The following is a 17,904-nucleotide window of genomic DNA, read 5'->3' on the forward strand; positions in this document are numbered from 1 at the left end:
TACCCACTAGAGACTTCTAACAAAGGAACCATAAATAGGAAGAAAGCCCCATGGTTCACTGGATGGAAACATTTATTATCCACACTATTTCTACTTTAGCAGTTTTGACACTTACTTTTCCTCCTAAGAACACTGTGCTCTTATTTACTATATGGAACTACTGCTTTATCTGCATAGAAATACTTGGATACATACCCACATTTCCTAGTGGACGGAGAACCTGCAAATCACTTAAATAACCAATGGTAGGCAGGCCCTACTAGAACCTATCCTGTTATATTCCTCTCTATTTATACCTCCCACCATACCCAATATGGCATCTACATCCCTGATGTATAGAGAAACGCGTCGGTTATTTCCAGTTACACTCTCTGAAAGTCATTCACACACAGGAACAGCAGCTACAAGTTCCAGGTGTTCGTGGGAGGATCAAAGGGCTTGCAGCTGAATACCATCCTTTTGGCTCGTCATACAGGTCGGAGAAACTGTGAATCGCTATTCCTATTGTATGGATGAGAGTTCTCTTGTATACCCTGTTTTTTCACTTTGAAGTGGACACGCTCACAGAGCTGTGCAGATTGCTATCTAAGCCAGTAGTTCAATGACTGGTAATTCGCCTGACATGAGGACTGTGTTCCATGTTTAATCTTCTCTACATTGATTACACCAAGGATCTGGACTGTGCTAATTGATATTATTATAGGTCATGGTACTTCACCCATTTATATTTGTTTGTTTTTATTTTTCTAATGTATATTAAATTGTAATGTATTGATTTCAAATTTGCGCTTTTTATGGTTCTTTTTGATCTACAGAGATTGTTTTTGGCAGGTTCTAGAGCCTGCTGAGAAAGCTGCAACGTAATCAATCTTATTTAGGTTTATAAACGCCCCTTTGTTTTTATCTTTTGTTTATTCTCTGAAAGTGTCTGTTAAGCTGCCATGGAGATATCCCATCCCTTGATATAGTGAACGGCCTTTCTTGTCCTACATCGCCGCATGCGCACTAGTCCTAGCCGCGGCCGCAGCAGGGATTGCTCTACAAACAAGGCTTCCACATCAGGATACATTTACACTTTGGACCACATGGAGGGACCTCCAACAGTAACACAGTGTCTCTGCTAAGAAGCCCATTTTGGGTAAGTTGGTTTACTTTTACCCTGCCACTGTGTGATCTTAGTGGACCTGCTTTCATTTGACATTATACGTACTGGAGTGACAGCAGGTCTGCTGATTTATACTAAAACACATTGGGGAAGAAAAACACCCACTCATTACCATCGCTTGATTACAGACCCAAAATTTTCCTTCCGACAGGACCAAATTAGCTTACATTATCTCTCTATTGTCTGGCCAAGCTCTGGCTTGGGTCTCTCCCCTATGGGAGCAAGAGGATCCTTTGCTCAATAATTACCTCGTGTTCTTGGCCACCTTCCGGCGGATCTTTGATGAGCCTGGACGTGTTTCCTCAGCCTCTGCCAGCATTCTCAGACTTCACCAAGGTACCAACACAGTTGCTCAGTACGTTATAGAATTTCGTACCCTCTCCTCAGAGCTATCTTGGAATAATGAAGCCTTGGTAGCCACATTCTGGCAAGGTCTATCGGACAAAATCAAGGATGTACTGGCATCTCAAGAACTTCCTACCACATTGGATGCTATAATCTCACTATGTAACAAAGTGGATCTTTGTTTCCGCGAAAGGTTGGCTGAGAAGGAACATCCTAACCGTTCATCCGTCAAAACTGCTCTTCGTCCCCTCTCAACCTCCCCTACTCTTGAAGAGCCTATGCAAATTGGGAGAGCCCGGTTAACATCCAAGGAAAGAAAAAGGAGACATTTAAAATAGTTATGTATTGTGGCGAGTCTGGCCACTTTCTGAATTCCTGTCCTAGAAGGTCGGGAAATGCCAGGCCCTAGTCTACTCTGGGGAGGTCAGACTGGGGACATATGAAGCCTCCTCATCATCTGCTTGTCTTCTCACAGTCTCCGTATCATGGGATTCCTCTGAAGAATTCTCCCAAGTTCTGGTGGACTCAGGTGCTGCAGGGAATTTTATTTCCTGGTCTCTTGTAACCCAATGTTCTATTCCTGTTGTTTCCTTGGAGACACCTGTGACCATCACTGCCATTGATGGCTCTCAACTCCCGGGAAGTATGGTTCGCTATCAAACCAACCCTTTCACTCTCCGTATTGGGGTTCTGCATTCTGAAGTCATCTCATTCTTTGTTCTACCACACTCGACTTCTCCCATTATCCTAGATCTACCCTGGCTTTGTGTACATTCTCCCAGCCTGGATTGGAATACCTCTGAAGTTTTGGCCTGGGGATCTCAATGTCGGTCCAATTGTCTAACCAAAGTCAAGCCGATTAAGATTCTTTCTTCTTCCACGAAAGCATTTCTTCCGGGACTTCCTCCTCAATATCAAGACTTCGCGGATGTGTTTGACAAGGTCCAAGCCTCCCCCCACCGCCCTTGTGAATGTCCAATTGAATTGCTCCTGGGGAAAACTCCTCCTAGAGGAAGAGTTTTTCCACTTTCCCAGCCAGAAACCTCGGCCATGTCTGTATACATCAAAGAAAACCTTTCTTTTTTGTTAAAAAGGACGGATCTCTCCGCCCCTGTATTGATTATCGGAGTCTCAAAGCTGTTACGGTAAAAAAATCGGTATCCCCTATCCCTCTCATTACCGAATTGTTTGACCGTATCAAAGGGGCCAAAATCTTCTCTAAACTAGACCTGCGAGGGGCCTACAACCTGATCCGCATACGCTCCTGGAGACGAATGGAAGACAGCTTTTAATACTCGTGATGGTCATTACGAATACTTAGTAAAGCATTTTGGACTTTGTAATGCCCCAGCTGTCTTCCAAAGCTTCATTAACAAGCTCTTCAGAGACCTGCTCTATTTATATGTAGTTGTTTACCTGGATGACATCCTCATATTTTCCCAGGATATTCATTCTCATTACCAACATGTCATTGAGGTTTTGTCTAGGCTTCGGAAGAACCAACTATATTGTAAGCTAGAGAAGTGCTCATTTGAAGCTACATCCATGCCATTCCTAGGGTACATCATCTCCGGATCTGAGCTACAGATGGACCCTGAGAAGGTTCGGGCAATCTTGGATTGGCCATGTCCAGCCACTCTTAAAGCAGTACAACGCTTTTTGGGCTTCTCTAACTATTACAGGCAATTTAACCAGGGGTATTCCACCATTATTGCTCCCATTACAGCTCTCACGAAAAAAGGGGGCCAATACCAAGAACTGGACAGAGGAGGCTGTAGAGGCATTCAAATTGCTGAAGCAAGCCTTCTCTTCTGCACCCATCCTCAGACAACCCAATCTTTCGCAAACCTTCTTTCTAGAGGTCGATGCTTCTGCCATTGGAGTTGGAGCGGTACTCGCCCATAAGTATCCTCCTAACAGACTCCTTCCTTGTGCCTTTTTCTCCCGCAAGTTTCTACCCGCAGAGAAGAATTATACGATTGGAGCTAGAGAGCTGTTGGCCATGAAATTGGCTCTGTCAGAATGGCGGTACCTTTTGGAGGGAGCTCAACATGTGGCTACCATTTTTACAGACAATAAAAATTTGTTGTATCTACAGTCTGCTCAGTGCCTCAACTCTCGCCAGGCTCGTTGGTCTCTGTTTTTCTCCCGTTTCAACCTCCATGTAACCTTCAAACCTGGTCATCTTAATAAAAAGGCAGATGCACTCTCCAGGGCATTCAGCTCCGATCTGAATTCTGATCTTCCTCTCAGTCGTCCCATCCTGGATCTTAAATGTTTAATAGGACTCACTACGACAAATTCTCCTCCTCCTGGGAAAACATTTGTTCTTGTCTCTCTTCGGAAAAATTGCTCCGCTGGTCTCATGCATCCAGATTCTCCGGACACGCGGGGTTCCTCAAGATCTATGAGCTAGTTTCCCACTCCTATTGGTGGTCCTCTATTCGATCAGACATCAAAGATTTTGTAGCTGCTTATAATGTCTGTGCCCAACACGAGAGTCCTCGTGCAAGTCCTATGGGTCCATTACAACCACTGTCCATACCCACTAAGCCCTGGACTCACATCAGTATGGATTTCGTTACTGATCTTCCATGCAGTAAAGGATGTAATACCATTTGGGTCATTGTGGACCGCTTCTCGAAGATGGCTCTTTTTGTTCATCTCACTGGTCTGCCATCCTCATCAGTTCTTGCTCAACACTTCATAAGACATTTTTCGACTGCACGGTTGTCGCATGGAAATTGTATCTGACAGAGGGGTTCAATTTACCTCGAAATTCTGGCGTGCCCTTTGTAAAACCCTGGCTATACAACTAAATTTTTTCCTCGGCTTATCACCCACAGTCTAATGGGCAAACTGAAAGGGTAAATCAAGATCTGGAGACATTCATCAGATTATTCTCTTCCGCCTCTCAAGACAATTGGGTTGATCTCCTGCCATAGGCCAAATTTGCACATAACAATCTCTTCCATGAGTATACTGCTGCTACTCCATTCTTTATTGTTACTGGACGTGCTTCCCAGGTTTTCTCCTCTCCCACCCACCCATGTTCCGGCTGTTGAAGATACCATCCACGACTTTTCCACCATATGGACTAAAGTAGTTGCTAATCTTAAAAAGACCTCCTCACGCTATAAAACCTTTGCAGACAAGAGGCGCCGAGCTGTTCCAGCACTCAAGGTGGGAGACAAGGTCTGGCTATCTACACAAAATATCCGTCTTAAAGTACCATCTATGAAGTTTGCCCCTCGTTTCATTGGACCCTACAAGATACTTCGGGTCATCAGACCAGTATCATATAAACTTCAGCTGCCCGCTTCCCTCCATATCTCTGACTCCTTCCATGTTTCTCTTCTCAAACCACTCATCATCAACAGGCTCTCCGTTCCAGTTTCCACTTCTACTGTTCCGAAATTCTCTCAAGGTTTCCAGAGGTACCACCAAATACTTGGTAGATTGGAAGGGCATTGGTCCCGAAGAACGCTCTTGGGTCAATGATTCTGATATCCATGCTCCAGCTCTGCTACGAAAGTTCCATGCGCAGTTCCCAAGGAAGACTTCGTCTAAGCGTCCAGTGGCCACTTTTAAAGGGGGGGGGGGGTACTGTAACGCTTCGGCCTCGCAAGTAATACCTCTTCCTTTACCCGCATGTCATTGGTTTGGAAACTGCCATGTTCCAACGTCAGACAAACTTCATTCATTTCATTCAACTATACTCAGTTCAGCACAGGTGCAAATCCATTGCTCTTCAGGACCTCCCGCCTTTTCTCATTGGCTGAGCATTCCTAGAGCACTATTTAAACCTCCTGGATTGACCTGTCTGATGCCTGTTCTTCAAGCTCACTTCCTGTGGTTCTGGTTCCTGTGCTCCTTGTGGATCTTCCGCTGTTCCAGTCTGCTCTCAGTTCGTGGCCTGTGTTGAACCATCGCTGCTCCAGTACTCTACTAACCATCTCCAGTGTACTTCATTGTGGCAGCTCCGGTTCTCGCATCGCTACACTCAGAGCTGCTATTACACCTGTGACTCCTCAGCTGTTACCACGGGTTACCTCCGCTACTTCATTCTGCTCTCAGTCTCTGCCTGAGTTGAACTATTGCTGCTCCAGTACTATTATACCACCTCTCCTGTACTTCATAGTGACAGCCCCAGTTCTCTGACCGCTACCACTGTGGACCGCAACTGCCTTGGTGACTCATCAGTTATCTCCACTTCCTCGTGTGGTCTGCACAATACCAGTGCTATACTCCAGCTGTACCAGTTCCTCTACCTATCATCCTGGTGACATTCTCTGTTTCTCCTGGTTGCACCACAGGACATCTACTTCCGTGTGCCTCATTGGTAGCTGCCCGTGTCCACACCGTTCTGCTGTACACCCACTCACAGGACCGCGACCTGCAGATTTGGTGCCGCTAAGTCCATACCTCCCTGCGGGGGTTCCTGGCAAAAACCACCGGTCTGTTAGACTCCGTGCCTGTGGGTGGGCTAATGTCCAGCAAAGCCTAGAGGTCAATTTCCTATAAGCCAACCGTGACAGATGAGCACAAAGCTGACACACTTTACTTCACATCCTGACAGAAGGAGGGCCACAAGTAGGGGGGGGTGAGGACGGAGCAGGAAGCTTCAAAGTCTCAAGGAGACGGATAGCCTCAGTCAGTGTCCATGTGGATCAGAGCATGTTGTGGTGCCAGAGAAGAATATGAAAAGGTAAGCGCCAATGGTATTGGATATTGTTGTCTTTGAGCATTGCTGTGATTGAGTTCATCTACCTTCTCTTGAGGAGGGTGAGCGCGGCAAAGTCCTGATAGATCTGCAGAGACGCTCCTTGAAATGAGAGTGAGTCAGTCTTATGAGACTCTCACAGGACCGCCTCCTTGGTGATATACTTGGTGGCAGCGGAGGATGACATCACGTGGTTGTGAAGCTTCCTGTGAATGTGTGCGGAAGGTTATGTGGGCCCGGTCCAAAAGGAGCAGGTCCTCCGGGGTAGCAGCAGCTAAGTTGGCAAAAAGTCTCTTCTGGTAGTTGTCTAGGATGGGCAGGTCTACCTCCTCTGGGATGCCCCTGATACGTAAGTAGTTACGTCAGGCCCTGTTTTCTTGATCTTCTTGCTTTTCCTGCATGTAGAGCATATCCTGCTGCAGGCATTGGAGATCAGTTACTGTAGCCTGATGAGAAGAGACCACTTAATCCATTTAGGATTCGAGATGATCAGTATTGTGTCCAAGATTGTGTAGTTTAGCAGTCAGAGAGCCAATAGTCTTTTGCACTTCCGCTTCGACTGCCTGCACCAACCTCCTGGTTTCCTTGATTTCCCAAAATAGAGAATGTATGTCTTTGTGAATCAGTGGAGAAGTATTAGAGTATTTGTTGGTTTTAGTTTGCAAAGCAAAATTCTTGAAGCTCTGTGGGAGGTCTGAGCCGCCAGTTTTCCGTCACCCTTTAGGTATAATGTACTCGAGGAGAAAACCACCAAGGGAGTTGAGCTAGAGCTAGATAGCTGTGGAGTTGTCCGCTGTTGGATCAGAAGGAAAGGTAGCATCACGACATTCCAAGTTAGGACCCAGGTCCAGTGGTCACGGGGGTGTCTTATGTTAGCCATATCAAAGAGTGGTCTCAGTTGGTGCTGAGTAGATAGAGTGCCCAGTTCAATGTGCCGATGACGAGAACACCGACACAGAGCACCTACAAGAAAAAAACGATTCAATGAAAAAACGACAGATATATTGACAGACTTACCTTAAAAATTACTGTGCACATCTCCGATGGCAGCAGAAGGCTGACAGGATCTCCTTCCGTCTGGCCAGTACTGTGTGACGACAGTGCGCACTTCATGTCTTTAACTTTAAAGTGGCAATGTCGGGACCCTGTTTAAACAGTGTCCCTGCAGGGTCCCGACTCCAATAGACAATGAACAAGAAATCGGATGAAGTGGAAAATGTCAAATAATTACAATCAGTATTAGGATCCACTATATGTCTCCACTTGGCTTTGCCTGAAAATGTATCCATTGCTGGTACGTATAATCACAGAGTCCGCTTCCCAGGGGAGCAAATTAGAGGTGGGAACCAGACAATCTGTGTTGGCGGTTTTTTACACCGCCAGCTACAGCTGATCGCCGATCCCTGGTCCTCACTACAGTCCAAAAGTCGGTTACCTAGCAGTTATTTTACTCACAACAGGCTTGTTCCCAATAGGAGATTCAGAGCAGCCAGATCCAAAATATTTGGATGTTATGATAAATTTGGATCTGGCTACTCTGAGAAATACAGGCAGGTACATATCCATCATGCAATACCATCAGGGAAGCATCTGATTGGCTCCAAATTTTGTCTGCAGCAGGACAACGACCCCATACACCTAATGTCATTAAGAACTATCTTCATCGTAAAGAAGAACAAGGAGTACTGGGAGTGATGATATGGCCCCTACAGAGCCCTGATATCAACATCATTGAGTCTGTCTGGGATTACATGAAGAGACAGAAGGATTTGAGAAAGCCTACATCCACGGAAGATCTGTGGTTAGTTCTCCAAGATGTTTGGAACAACCTCCCTGACAAGTTCTTTGAAAAACGGTGTGCAAGTGTACCTAGAAGAATTGATGCATTTTGAAGGTAAAGGGTGGTCACCAAATATTGATTTGATTTAGATTTCTCTTCTGTTCATTCACTTTCCATTTTGTTAATTGATAAAAAATAAAGTACTGCCACTTTTATTTTTGAAAGCATTCTTACTTTGCAGCATTTTTCCAAACCTGCCTAAGACTTTTGCACAGTACTGTATGTGGAACGATTCCCCTATATGTGCACTCTAGAGTGAGACAACAGACTATCAATAGATTCCATGTTGGGTCTTTAAACAATTGCAATTTGGACTTTTTTATATGTTTGTTTATTTATGTGGTGCAATATGTTGTATTATGTTTTGGGTTTTTTAAATTCAGTGTTTTTATTTAGATTTTTCAAGGTACAAACATACCAAATATTACATAAAAAAAATAAAAATAGAAAACAATCGCATACACGTCATTATTAAATTCACAAGACATCTTTAAAGCAAAGCAACAATATATGTGTTATACTTATTTAGAATAGTACATCGTAAATGCTCATACATGGAAAAGTTGCAAATAAGGAATCACCATCTAGACTCAAACATTTATTATAAGATCTGCGGGGACCAGACACCTATGCACAGGGGGCATCTGCACTCGGTGACACAGGATAGAATGGAGACTCAAACCATCTGTACCATATACCCTCGAATTTCTGCAAGGCCTGTCTACTAGTATAGACAAATCTCTCATGCCTTATAGTGGTGTTAACCAGAGCCTTCCAGTTTTTAATTGTAGGACTCGTCGGAGCCAACCACAGCCTCGCTATGCTGACCTTAGCCATCATCATTAACTGAGAAATATACAAGTTTGTCAGCTTGCTGACTTTACCCTTCAGATGGAGACCAAAGAGACAAGTGGCCGGTGAACGAAGGGGCACTTCAATTCCAGTAATCTGAATACACCGACTAACCCTGCGCCAGAAAGTCTGTACACATGGACACTCCCATAAAAGGTGCCAAAAGTTAGCATTATCCGAGTAACATTTCGGACAGCAAGGAGTGCCATCCGGGCGAAATTTTGCCAGTCTCATAGGGGTTAGATAAGCCCTGTGTAAGATAAACACCTGTATCTGTTGAAATTTTAATGACGAAGAATACCCACTTGTGCTGTCTATAACCATCCCCAACTCCTTATCTGAGAGGTTGTATTATGTTTTTAATAAGTTATTTTCTGCTGGCAAAGTCCACTCAGATCTTATTGTGATAACTCGTAATTGCAGATGGTGCAATTATCCGATGACAAACATCGATAACAACTCTGCCACTTGGATTAGATGTCCAAAATCCTTGTGTTAATCCATACACATAAATGACTTAAAAAAGTCTAAATTTACTTAGCAGATGCAGCCGATGAGACACTCAGCCGGAAGATGGAACAATGCAGCTCACAAGGAGACGATAACCACGAAGTAAAGAAAGTTATACTCAGTTTTCAAGGCAGTATATACATGTCACTTGCCATCTAGTATCCATTGTAGATCACAGTAAAGCAGACAAGGGTAGTTATTTCAACAGGGTTAACTACATCACAGTATGAATTCACTTTGACACATATCATTACACAAAGTAATTTCTTCATAGAGAAATCTACAGGGACATGTCACCTAATTCCACCCAAAACTGAATGATCTGTCAAGAATTCATTCATAATCATATAAACATAATAAATAAATATCCATTAAGCCCCGTCTCCTTAACCACTACTACAGGAAAATAATGAAAAGCCAGGGGATTGGGGAGATGGCATTAAAAGTGCCATATCTCACCCACCCTGGCACCTAGAAAGTTTGGAACCCGTATTTGAATGATGGATATCCCTGATTTCAAATGAAGTGCCACTTTAATAGTTTTTGTTTGATGATCGCGTGATATAACCAGCCAATACCCCTCTATACAGGGATGGGGAAAGAGAACACATATCTCCCCCATCTTGGCTCCAATTCGGGTACCATCATTTGTAAGAGTAAGTCTTGTCCCTTAAATGATGTACCCCATTAGTGCTGCCTGGTAACAGTAACACCCTAAACTACAAAAAGGGGTAAGAAACTCAGAGATCTCCCTCTACCAACTTCAATAAACTAACAGATACACTCAGCCCCCCCCCCCCGTGAACTTACCTCCTTTCATTGTTCCACTCCCTGTAGCACTTACTAGATCTCATGAGAGTGAGACTGACTCATAGACTCACTCTCACAAGATATCCTCAGTAAGGAGATTGCTATGTGCCGCGTAAGTCCTACAGTGACAACAGACAGCTAACAGCATAACATTTGCTGTTAGCTGCCTGCCATACTCCTTGAACAGGTGACAGTCGGAGCCAGGGACGCCCACGACCCGATGAAAGCCCCCAGCTGCCCAAGGTCCCTGTGCTGTAGCCAGGGCCGGACTGGGACTAAAAATCAGCCCTGGCATTTATAGTCCACAGTTCCAGTAGGAAAGAAACCGAGGTGGGCCTGCGCGGCAGCACCGAAAAAGGCGTGACCACATTGTGTTGTGGGTGTGGTCACATGGGGCAATGATACATACAGTAAAATAAAACATTACATTTATCACGCCATCCCCCGAGGCACATTACGACAACCCCAGCCCACTGTACTTATTTATGCTTCTGGTGCTGCTGACATCCATCAGGATGGGAACTTCCTGTAGAGTGAGCAGGGAAGATCTTAGTCTCACAAGATTACCAAATCTTGTGAGACCTAGAGCTCCTCGGTTTGCTCTGCAGGCTGTGTCGTATCCATAGACTTGGAGCAGCTATGTGCTCCCTCCTGCTAACCAGAGCTGGATTAACACTTGGGGGGCCTGGGGTGTTTAAGACAGGGAGCCCCTATTATGTAACATTGCTATCATTTTACACAAATGTTAGACAAATACACAGGCAATACTGTGTGCACTACTGTTAGAAGCACACAGCTCTGCCTTCACAAGCAGTACAGTGTGAAGCGGGACATACCTCCCAACCGTCCTTGTAGTCGGATCAAATCTCACTAAACGAGACAGTCACCAAAATTCAGGACTTCCCCACCAGATTCAGGACAGTTGGCAGACTGTCCTGCTCTCTCCTACCTGTCTTGTTACTTTCACCACCTATGGCTCCTGGTGTCTTTACTTCAGTTACTGCTTGTCTGGATACCGGAATGTTGGAGGCCCTATTTGGAAAAAAAATGGGTACATGTAATTTAGAAAACTCCAACCAGCCCTGGTGTTTAATCAATACAACCCATGTTTTATAATTAGGCCTCCATCCAGTCCCAACATTAAAATACTAGTATTTACATTTAATATAAATAGCTGCTGCTGCTGATAAATAAACCTATTTCCCTCCCTCCAAACAATCCCAGCCATAAATGAAATAGGTATATTTATTAAACGTAAATGCTATTTCCCGCAACCATCACTGCCATTAAATTCATATTTTTTTCCCAAACAGCCCCACTTTAATTTAATGCTGGGGTGGTTTGGGGACTATTAATTGAATGGTCCAATCACCCTATCTTAAATTGCTAGCCCCTAATATAAAATTAACCCACATCACCCCACAAATAAAATAGCACAACTTAAATAATTAGCCCCACACCTAAACTCCACCATTAAATTAATAGCCTACCTCCCACATTATATTAACATTCTCCTCCTTCCCTCATGCCTGAGTACATGCCCCCAACTGATATTATGCCACACAGTAGTGCCCCAAAATCATATTTTACCACACAGTAGTGCCCCAAAATCATATTTTACCACACAGTAGTGCCCCAAAATCATATTTTACCACAGTAGTGCCCCCAGTTGATATTATGTCCCAATAGTGCCCCCAGTTGATATTATGCTACTTAGTAGTGCGCTTCCTGTGCTGCAATCTTTCTCTTCTCCCCCGTTTTCTGTCTGTCTGGCAGGCATTTGCCAGAAGGGCCAGTCCGGCCCTGGTGTAGCCCCTTTAGCCCTACTGTTAATCCGGCTCTGGATACACTCAATGTTTGTGGTAGGTGTCCAGTTTTCAAACTGGTATGCCCAGATGGGCTACCTATATTGTTTCTGTATATTTTATTCAAGACCATGCAAAATATCCAAAAAAATGTATTATAGTTTTCAAGTGATTTTATTATGAAAAACGATGTGTTCTGCTCTTTTGGAAACATGGATTAATGCCAATTTCGACCACTTTAGGTAGATGTTTTTGCTGTGACAGGGGATATAAGAAAACTAACGTTATTTTCTAAAACCTCAAAAGTATTCTTGAAAAAACAAGGTATAATTTGTGTACGTCCACACAAATTACCGATATTAATTTTGGAAGGTGACCAGCCCACAAAGTGACAAAATAGACTCGGCAACAGAGGAGTTAAACTGGAGTAATATTAAGTACTGAATTTTACTGGAAATCTGCCATAGTTAATCTCAGGATAAAACTACCGCCCTGTTCTTGGAACACTTAGGGGTTACCCAAGTGGGCGGGGTTAGTAACTCGCACTGGAGTCGCAGGTTCTGCATTCTACCCCACTGGCCGAAACTCTGGAGCGTTCTTTCGCAACACGTGATGTTAAACGTCACAAAGGAATGTCGCCAGAACGCTGCTGTTTTTCACCCCACAACTTTATTAACTATTTACCATAAACATTACTCAGCATATAAACCGCTAACATTATTATAACCACGTAAGGCACACTTCAATGGCGCCTTGTTCCAAATTCGTGACAGCTCTGAAGGGGATGTGGAGGTTCGCTAGGTTTTAAACCGCAGTCTGCTAGCCCTTCTGACTAAAAAAAAACCATTCTATAACTCCTAGTGAAACATAGCAATCATGGCGGGGATGTGTCACTGAATTAGGCTGCGAACTGAAAGCCGGGTGTCAGAGACGAGACAACTCGTCAGCTGAATCGTCCTCAGACACCGCGCCGCTTCCTCACTTTCCCTCTTAGTGACGTCAGGAGCCCCGCCCCCAACCCCTCCTCCTCGAGGCGAGCGCGCGCAGGGCGGGGGAGTGCGGCTCGCGCGGTCGTTGTGGTGTCGCAGCCGGTAACGGGGAGAAACAGAAACAGCCGCCATGGCGGAGAGCGCCAGCCTGGAGAATCACCGAATCAAAAGCTTCAAGAACAAGGGGAGAGATGTAGAGGTGGGTGTGAAGGAGCTGCGCTCTCCTCTGCGACACCCCCCTGTGTTATCGTTTCCAGTCTCCAACATGGTGGCCTCCGGGCTATAAGTGCTGTACCGGAGCGCAGGCGGGGATCGGTTTTCTCAACCGGTCACCACAGCCTTATGCCGGGGCCTTGATGATTTAGGATCGTAGTGTCGGAGCTCATGCTGGGATTAGAGTGGTGTTTGAATATCAGTCTTGTGCCGGGACCTAGGAGGGGTTGAGAGTGGTCTTACCGGGGCCTAGGTGGAATGAGAGTGGTCTTACCGGATCCCGGGAGGGGGGCGGGAGTGTGGTGTCACCGGATCCCGGGAGGGGGGGGGGGAGTGTGGTGTCACCGGATCCCGGGAGGTGGGGGGAGTGTGGTGTCACCGGATCCCGGGAGGGGGGGGGGTGAGAGTGGTGTCACCGGATCCCGGGAGGTGGGGGGAGTGTGATGTCACCGGATCCCGGGAGGGGGGGGGGGTGAGAGTGGTGTCACCGGGGTCTGGGAGGGGTTGAGTGGTGTCACCGGAGCCCAGGAAGCTACCAGTATGGGGCACAGCCGGGTATCAGGCAGGGTGATCATGATGGCTATAACGGGGCCCAGGAAGGTACCAGTATGGTGCACAGGCGGGGATCATGGGGGCTGTAACGGGGAGCGGTTGGGATAAGTGTCACACTGTCATCATGAATCAGGACCGGCAGTGTCTGTGCCGTCCCTCGATGGATCAGGAGGTTTCCCTCCCTGCATATTCGCAGGAGTGGTGTCCACTGTCATGGTGACAGGAGAGCGGGCTGTATGGGCGGTGAGCACAGTGGGGGGTGGTGGTGCAGCCGGTTGGAGGGTGACAGCGATTCCTGTTTATAGATGTTCTATGAATATGATCCTATGTCACCTACTCCCGTGTAACGATGCAGCCCTTACACATGTTCTTCATATGCTGGATACATGTGTCCTAGAGGCAGTCACTGCTCTGCATTGCAGGCCCATCTCAGAGAATAAAGGTGGATTTCCGGAAGTGCCCATGAATCCATCTTCCCTTAGATGGCAGTGCTATAGGGAATGCAGCCCCTCCACCTGATCCTGACTGCTTCTCCCATGTTTTACGTGCTGGAGTCACTTGAAGCCCAGCTATAAAGGTTACATAGCCCAGACTAGGAGACTCCACTTATGTGCAGGATACACATCTGTGCTTTAGGTCTCCTGACTGCACATTTTCCTGCTGATCTTCTTAGGCCCTATAGAAGTGTATTATATTGTGACAGGATAATACTGTATTTATCCAATGTGTAGTGACTGTGCCAAACACACATGTGGTTTCCTCTTTATTCAGTGTAGCATATCTGATATGCATCTGTCAACATTGGGTTCTTGGGTGCCTATTCTTGTGGCAAGTGTAACCAGGATACTTGTGCTATTTTGCACTCAAGTGATTATATATGTTAAGGTATTCAGTCTTTTGAAACAGAATGCTGCTACAGCATTGTAGTTGATATATTCCAGTTGATGCAATACTCCTGCTTTAATCGTATCTGCTTTATGGCAACATATTATGTAAACTGGGCATACATTAAATCTTGTTTGCAGGGAAACGTTGACTCCCTAATTAAACAAAGTAAAGCATTTATTATCTAGCGCTGTGCAAATGCCGTCTTGTGCTATGCAAACCAGGTTTAGGTATACCCCCAAATCCCCCCCCCCCCCAGATATTTCTTTTCAGTTGAAAGGTTTTTTTGTTATTGTGGATTTTTTTGCTTCTTCTTTCCACTCTGTGAAACAGTAGATTACATATGTGCAAGGCTCCTGTAGAGGGGCAGTTGACCTGCACAAAGCAGTTTATTGTTTTTGTTTTGTTTTTAGTTATTTAGTTTTGATAGCACAATATTGGATTCTTTCATTAATATATGTAACAGTCTTAAGACTTAACATTACCTATACTGGTGAGCTCAGTTGTAATTGTGATTCTACTGCTAGGTTTCAATGAACAATGTATCCTGTAAATCAGACTGCCCTGTAAGTCTAATGGGCTTGCTATGCATTGATACCATTTACTGTGTATAGCCGTGTTTCTTAACTCCAATCCTTGCGCACCCTCAGCAGCTCATGTTTTGAGGATTTCGGTCTATGGAAACATGTAGGACAATTACTGACCTGGCCAAGTAGACTGTCACCTGTACATGAATAAAGAGATCCTGAACACATGAGCTGTTGTGGGTGTTTGAGTACTGGAGTTAAGAAAGACTGTTGTATAGTAACTGGACATATACTGCCCTCTTCTCATATTCCCTGGTACCTAGAAATGGTTCTGCTGGCTTTTTAGATTTGACAAAAACTCCTGAGTTCAACATATTTGTTCACCCCCTGATGTCACTGACTACACCAGTGATAAAATCTACCTGTCACACTAGATTTCTGAAAAAGCTGCATTGCTTGACTTTTTTGGTTTTGGTATGGAATGGTAGAATTAAATTTCTACTCGTTTCATAAATATCCAGTCAGGAAGATAAAAGGTGGACAAATTAAATGTGCCCTTGAGTTTGACATGGAGACAGAAATATACCAACGGATAGCAACACCAATTTTTATTTTCCATTTTTTTATGTACTTTTCATGAATCGCCCCCTCCACAAAGCACACCTGTTTATGTACCCTAACTCATCCTTTGATAGTTTTGTGTATTGTCACATGATTACATTCTCTTAAATTGTGCCAGCACTCTTATGTGTAATGTGATTCTTCCAGGGAGGATGAAATAAAGTGCTGTCACTGTGCTAAACTTAGAGGGGACACTAGCTGAGGTCCCAGAATGTGTTTTTTAGGGTCCCATGACTGTCCTATGTGCTATATATTATATAAGGAACTTTTCTGAGTCTCATAGCAATGGCACACTGACACTTTGTGTTCCAGCTGACAAAAAGGTGCATACCACTGCTAAATCAGTCTAAGATTGTTATGTAGAGTTCCAAACAATGGTGAGTGCATACTTTCTTTTAGCTGTTTGATTTTGGGGTATTGTAATATAACATCGCATAAACGTATCACTTCTGGAATTGCCGCACACTGTGACTCTGTTTTGTCATATGCTGGGTGCTGCTAGTTTGATTCATACTACTACATACCGGACACTTCTGTGTAATGTGTTGGGTATTGCTAGTGTATCTTGCCATACATATAACAGGCCTGGTTGAACATAATGGTGACATTTAAGGAATATTGTTTTACAGGTAATTGTAGAAAAAGAAAAAGGCGGTGGTATCCATATTACCTAATATTTGTTTTGTCGTCGTCCCCCTCTCTTTATTTTACTAGAAAAAGTAGAAAAAGAGATAATCTGGTTGATATTGCTATGACAATTTCACTTTTCTAAACAGTTACCTGTAGTACAGATTTCATAAATGTTCTCAATGTATAGTCATTTATTTATAAAGCACCACAGACTCTGTATTGCTGGGCGCATGTTTTACAGATATGACTAACATGAGTGCAATAAATATAGTGACCAATACAGATAATAGTGACATGAATAGTAGTGGAGGATTCAGCTGAAGGTTGTAGAAGGGAGGGAGACATTAGACCTAAGTCGCAGTGAACCCTCTGTGTGAGATCTTACATTCTTGCTGGGATGTATATGGCAATTATATGTTGATTTTTGTTCAGCACATAATTTACTAATAATTTTGTGCTATTCAACTCCATCAACAGCATGCGATTGTATCTTGTGGATATTTATTCATAACATGTTGCACATAGAACGCCTAAAATGTTCATCTGCTTGCATTTGATTTGCATTTAAAAACACAAGACTAACATCAGTGAAACTGCATTTCATACAATATTCAGTCAACTTGTGTTTTTTCTCGCATTCTAGAGGTCCATAACCTCAATGTGTTTTATTTGCCTTTCGACACATTGAATAGAAATCGCAACAGAGCTGCAGCTCTCCCAAACATTAATAACATATGGGTGTTGGGTCATTGGAGCCAATGAGTTGTACTAGCATTAAACACTAGTACAATAGACAAGCTTGATTCCAGTGTGTATGAGACCTAAATCAACTGAAGGCTCTGTGAAGAGTAGCTGGCAAAAGTGTCTTTTTGCATGACCTTTTTTTTTTGTGTCCACCTGTTGAGTCACACTGATATATAGGATGACTAATCTGTTATGCTTGGTTGGCCAATGTTTATATCAGTGTTTTTCCAGCCAGCATGATGCTAGATTTGTGGCCCACCAGTCTTGATGAATTGTTGGAATGTGGGAATGATATGAGACTTTGTATAGGAATATTAGTTCATTCAATTATTATAACAAATCACTCTTAAATTTGAGTGCACTGGAATATCATTGCATAGGTGTAACCATAGTGTTACTTATTATGCAGATGCCAATGTCTTGTAGCAAATTGCAGGACACCACCTCTTGTCCATTAAGAAGAGGGGTGGTGGTTTGCGCTCCCTTGTTTCAGTGTAGTGTAAGAGGGCTGCCTGGGGGACCAAGGAAGTAAGGGATAGTCCCAACCCTTAGATATAGGATTAGAAAGGGGGGGTCCCCTTAGCGCACAAAGGAGTGTATGAAATTATTCAAGTGTAAGGACCCTTGTATTTTATTGTTTGGGTCAAAACATCAGACATAGTAACATAATGTCATAGGTAAACAGTATCAAAT

At 44.2% G+C, this 17,904-nt stretch overlaps 1 protein-coding gene and 1 pseudogene across 1 annotated transcript in view; one reads left to right on the plus strand and one right to left on the minus strand.

The window, feature by feature from the left end:
* The window catches only part of LOC142139809 (tripartite motif containing 13-like), a 693,488-nt pseudogene that overhangs the window by 72,583 nt on the left and 603,001 nt on the right, over positions 1-17,904 (minus strand).
* The window catches only part of KPNA3 (karyopherin subunit alpha 3), a 40,497-nt gene continuing 35,650 nt past the window's right edge, over positions 13,058-17,904 (plus strand). Inside the window, exon 1 of the mRNA XM_075199082.1 lies at positions 13,058-13,238. Within this exon, the coding sequence (XP_075055183.1) occupies positions 13,170-13,238 (69 nt within the window). The 5' untranslated portion in view covers positions 13,058-13,169. The remainder of the gene's footprint in view (positions 13,239-17,904) is intronic.

This window comes from Mixophyes fleayi, chromosome 2, assembly GCF_038048845.1.
Source record: "Mixophyes fleayi isolate aMixFle1 chromosome 2, aMixFle1.hap1, whole genome shotgun sequence".
In the NCBI taxonomy this organism is placed as follows: domain Eukaryota; kingdom Metazoa; phylum Chordata; class Amphibia; order Anura; family Limnodynastidae; genus Mixophyes; species Mixophyes fleayi.